Source organism: Aplysia californica, unplaced genomic scaffold, assembly GCF_000002075.1.
Source record: "Aplysia californica isolate F4 #8 unplaced genomic scaffold, AplCal3.0 scaffold00288, whole genome shotgun sequence".
NCBI classification, from domain to species: Eukaryota; Metazoa; Mollusca; class Gastropoda; order Aplysiida; family Aplysiidae; genus Aplysia; species Aplysia californica.
Genome location: NW_004797558.1, coordinates 526238 through 527809, shown reverse-complemented (window position 1 = coordinate 527809; position 1572 = coordinate 526238). Strand labels below are relative to the sequence as shown.

The following is a 1572-nucleotide window of genomic DNA, read 5'->3' as shown; positions in this document are numbered from 1 at the left end:
GTTTCAAGCAACCCCCAGTTTACCTCCTGCCCTGACGACCAAGTGCTTGTCTCTCCTCGCGTGGCCACGCCCACCTGGACCACGCCCAGCGCTAGCTCCGCCCCCGGCACGGTTGTGCGGACCACGACTGTGTCCGGGGCCTCTGAGATGGGCTGGGGAACAATGGGCGTGGCCTACGCCAGCCTGGACCAGGAGGGGAACGCCGACGTCTGCACCTTCAAAGTTTACAACAGACGTGAGTGCACTGAACGCTTGACCGCACTGGTCATCTCTTGTTTTATGTCATGTATTATAAGCTTTACAGTACTGGTCACCTGTTCTTTTATGTCATGTATAATAAGCTTTACTGCTCTGATAATAAGCTTTACTGCTCTGGTCATTTGTTATTTTATGACAGATGCTTTACAGTACTGGTCACCTGTTTTTTTAATGACAAAAGCGTTACAGTACTTGTCATAATATGTTTTATGATATGTGTTTAAAAGTGTTAGTTATCTGTTTTACGGCAGGAGTTTTACAGTACCGGTTATCTTTTTTTTTACATGAACTTTAAAGAACTGATCATCTTTTGTGTTATTACAGGGGCTTAAAAAGTATTGGTCATTTTATTACCTCAGAATTGCTACATTCTGTCTGCTCAGCACCTAGTTTTGAAAAACTTGACATTAAAAAAATTGAGTTTCACAACACCTCATGCTTTTTTAAATGCAATTTTTCTTTGATTTTTCCAGAATCCCTTATGATTTTGATAGAGCAGATAAAAAATGTGATTTGTAACCTCATGGTCTTAATAACTCAAAATTGCTAAAAATTTCAGATAGACCTTTGTAATTCTGAGGTAGGGATTTGTTGTGTTATTATATGAGCTTCAAATTCTTGGTAATCTTTTTCGTTTTGACATGAGGTTTACAGTAGCGATCATCTGTTATTTTGTGCCATAAGCTTTGCAGTAGGCCTACTGATCAACTGTTGGGTTATGCTGTTAGCTATACAGTACTGGTCAGCAATCTTTTGTATTATGACGTAGCCTTCACAGTACCGGTCATCTGTTGTATTATGACGTAATCTTTACAGTACCGGTCATCTGTTGTATTATGACGTAATCTTTACAGTACCGGTCATCTGTTGTATTATGACGTAACCTTCACAGTACCGGTCATCTGTTGTATTATGACGTAACCTTTACAGTACCGGTCATCTGTTGTATTATGACGTAACCTTTACAGTACTGGTCATCTGTTGTATTATGACGTAACCTTTACAGTACTGGTCATCTGTTGTATTATGACGTAAGTACCGGTCATCTGTTCCCTGAATTCCCCCTCCAGGCACGGCGTGCAACCAGCCCACCAGTGTGGCAGGCACCTCCCCACGATGCTCCAGTGTGGGTGGCTACCTCCGCTGTGACGCCCAGTGCCCCACGGACCAAAAGCTGACCCAGGGGGCGCCGGTCTACTACAGCTGTGGGCCTGGCTCTATGTTTGACACTGGCAGCAGGGTGCTGAACTTTACCTACCCGGCCTGTACAGGTGAGAGTGTGAGAGGTTTGTAGTGAGTTGGGAGATTGGGGTT

At 43.8% G+C, this 1572-nt stretch overlaps 1 protein-coding gene across 1 annotated transcript in view; it reads left to right on the top strand.

Annotated features, from left to right (window-relative positions):
• The window catches only part of LOC106010981 (sushi, von Willebrand factor type A, EGF and pentraxin domain-containing protein 1), a gene marked incomplete at both ends in the record, with an annotated part of 11639 nt that extends 10110 nt beyond the window's left edge, over positions 1 to 1529 (top strand). The window contains 2 exon segments of the mRNA XM_013084380.1: positions 2 to 235; positions 1329 to 1529. Coding sequence (XP_012939834.1) covers positions 2 to 235; positions 1329 to 1529 — 435 coding nt within the window.
• Between the last annotated feature and the right edge of the window lie 43 nt (positions 1530 to 1572).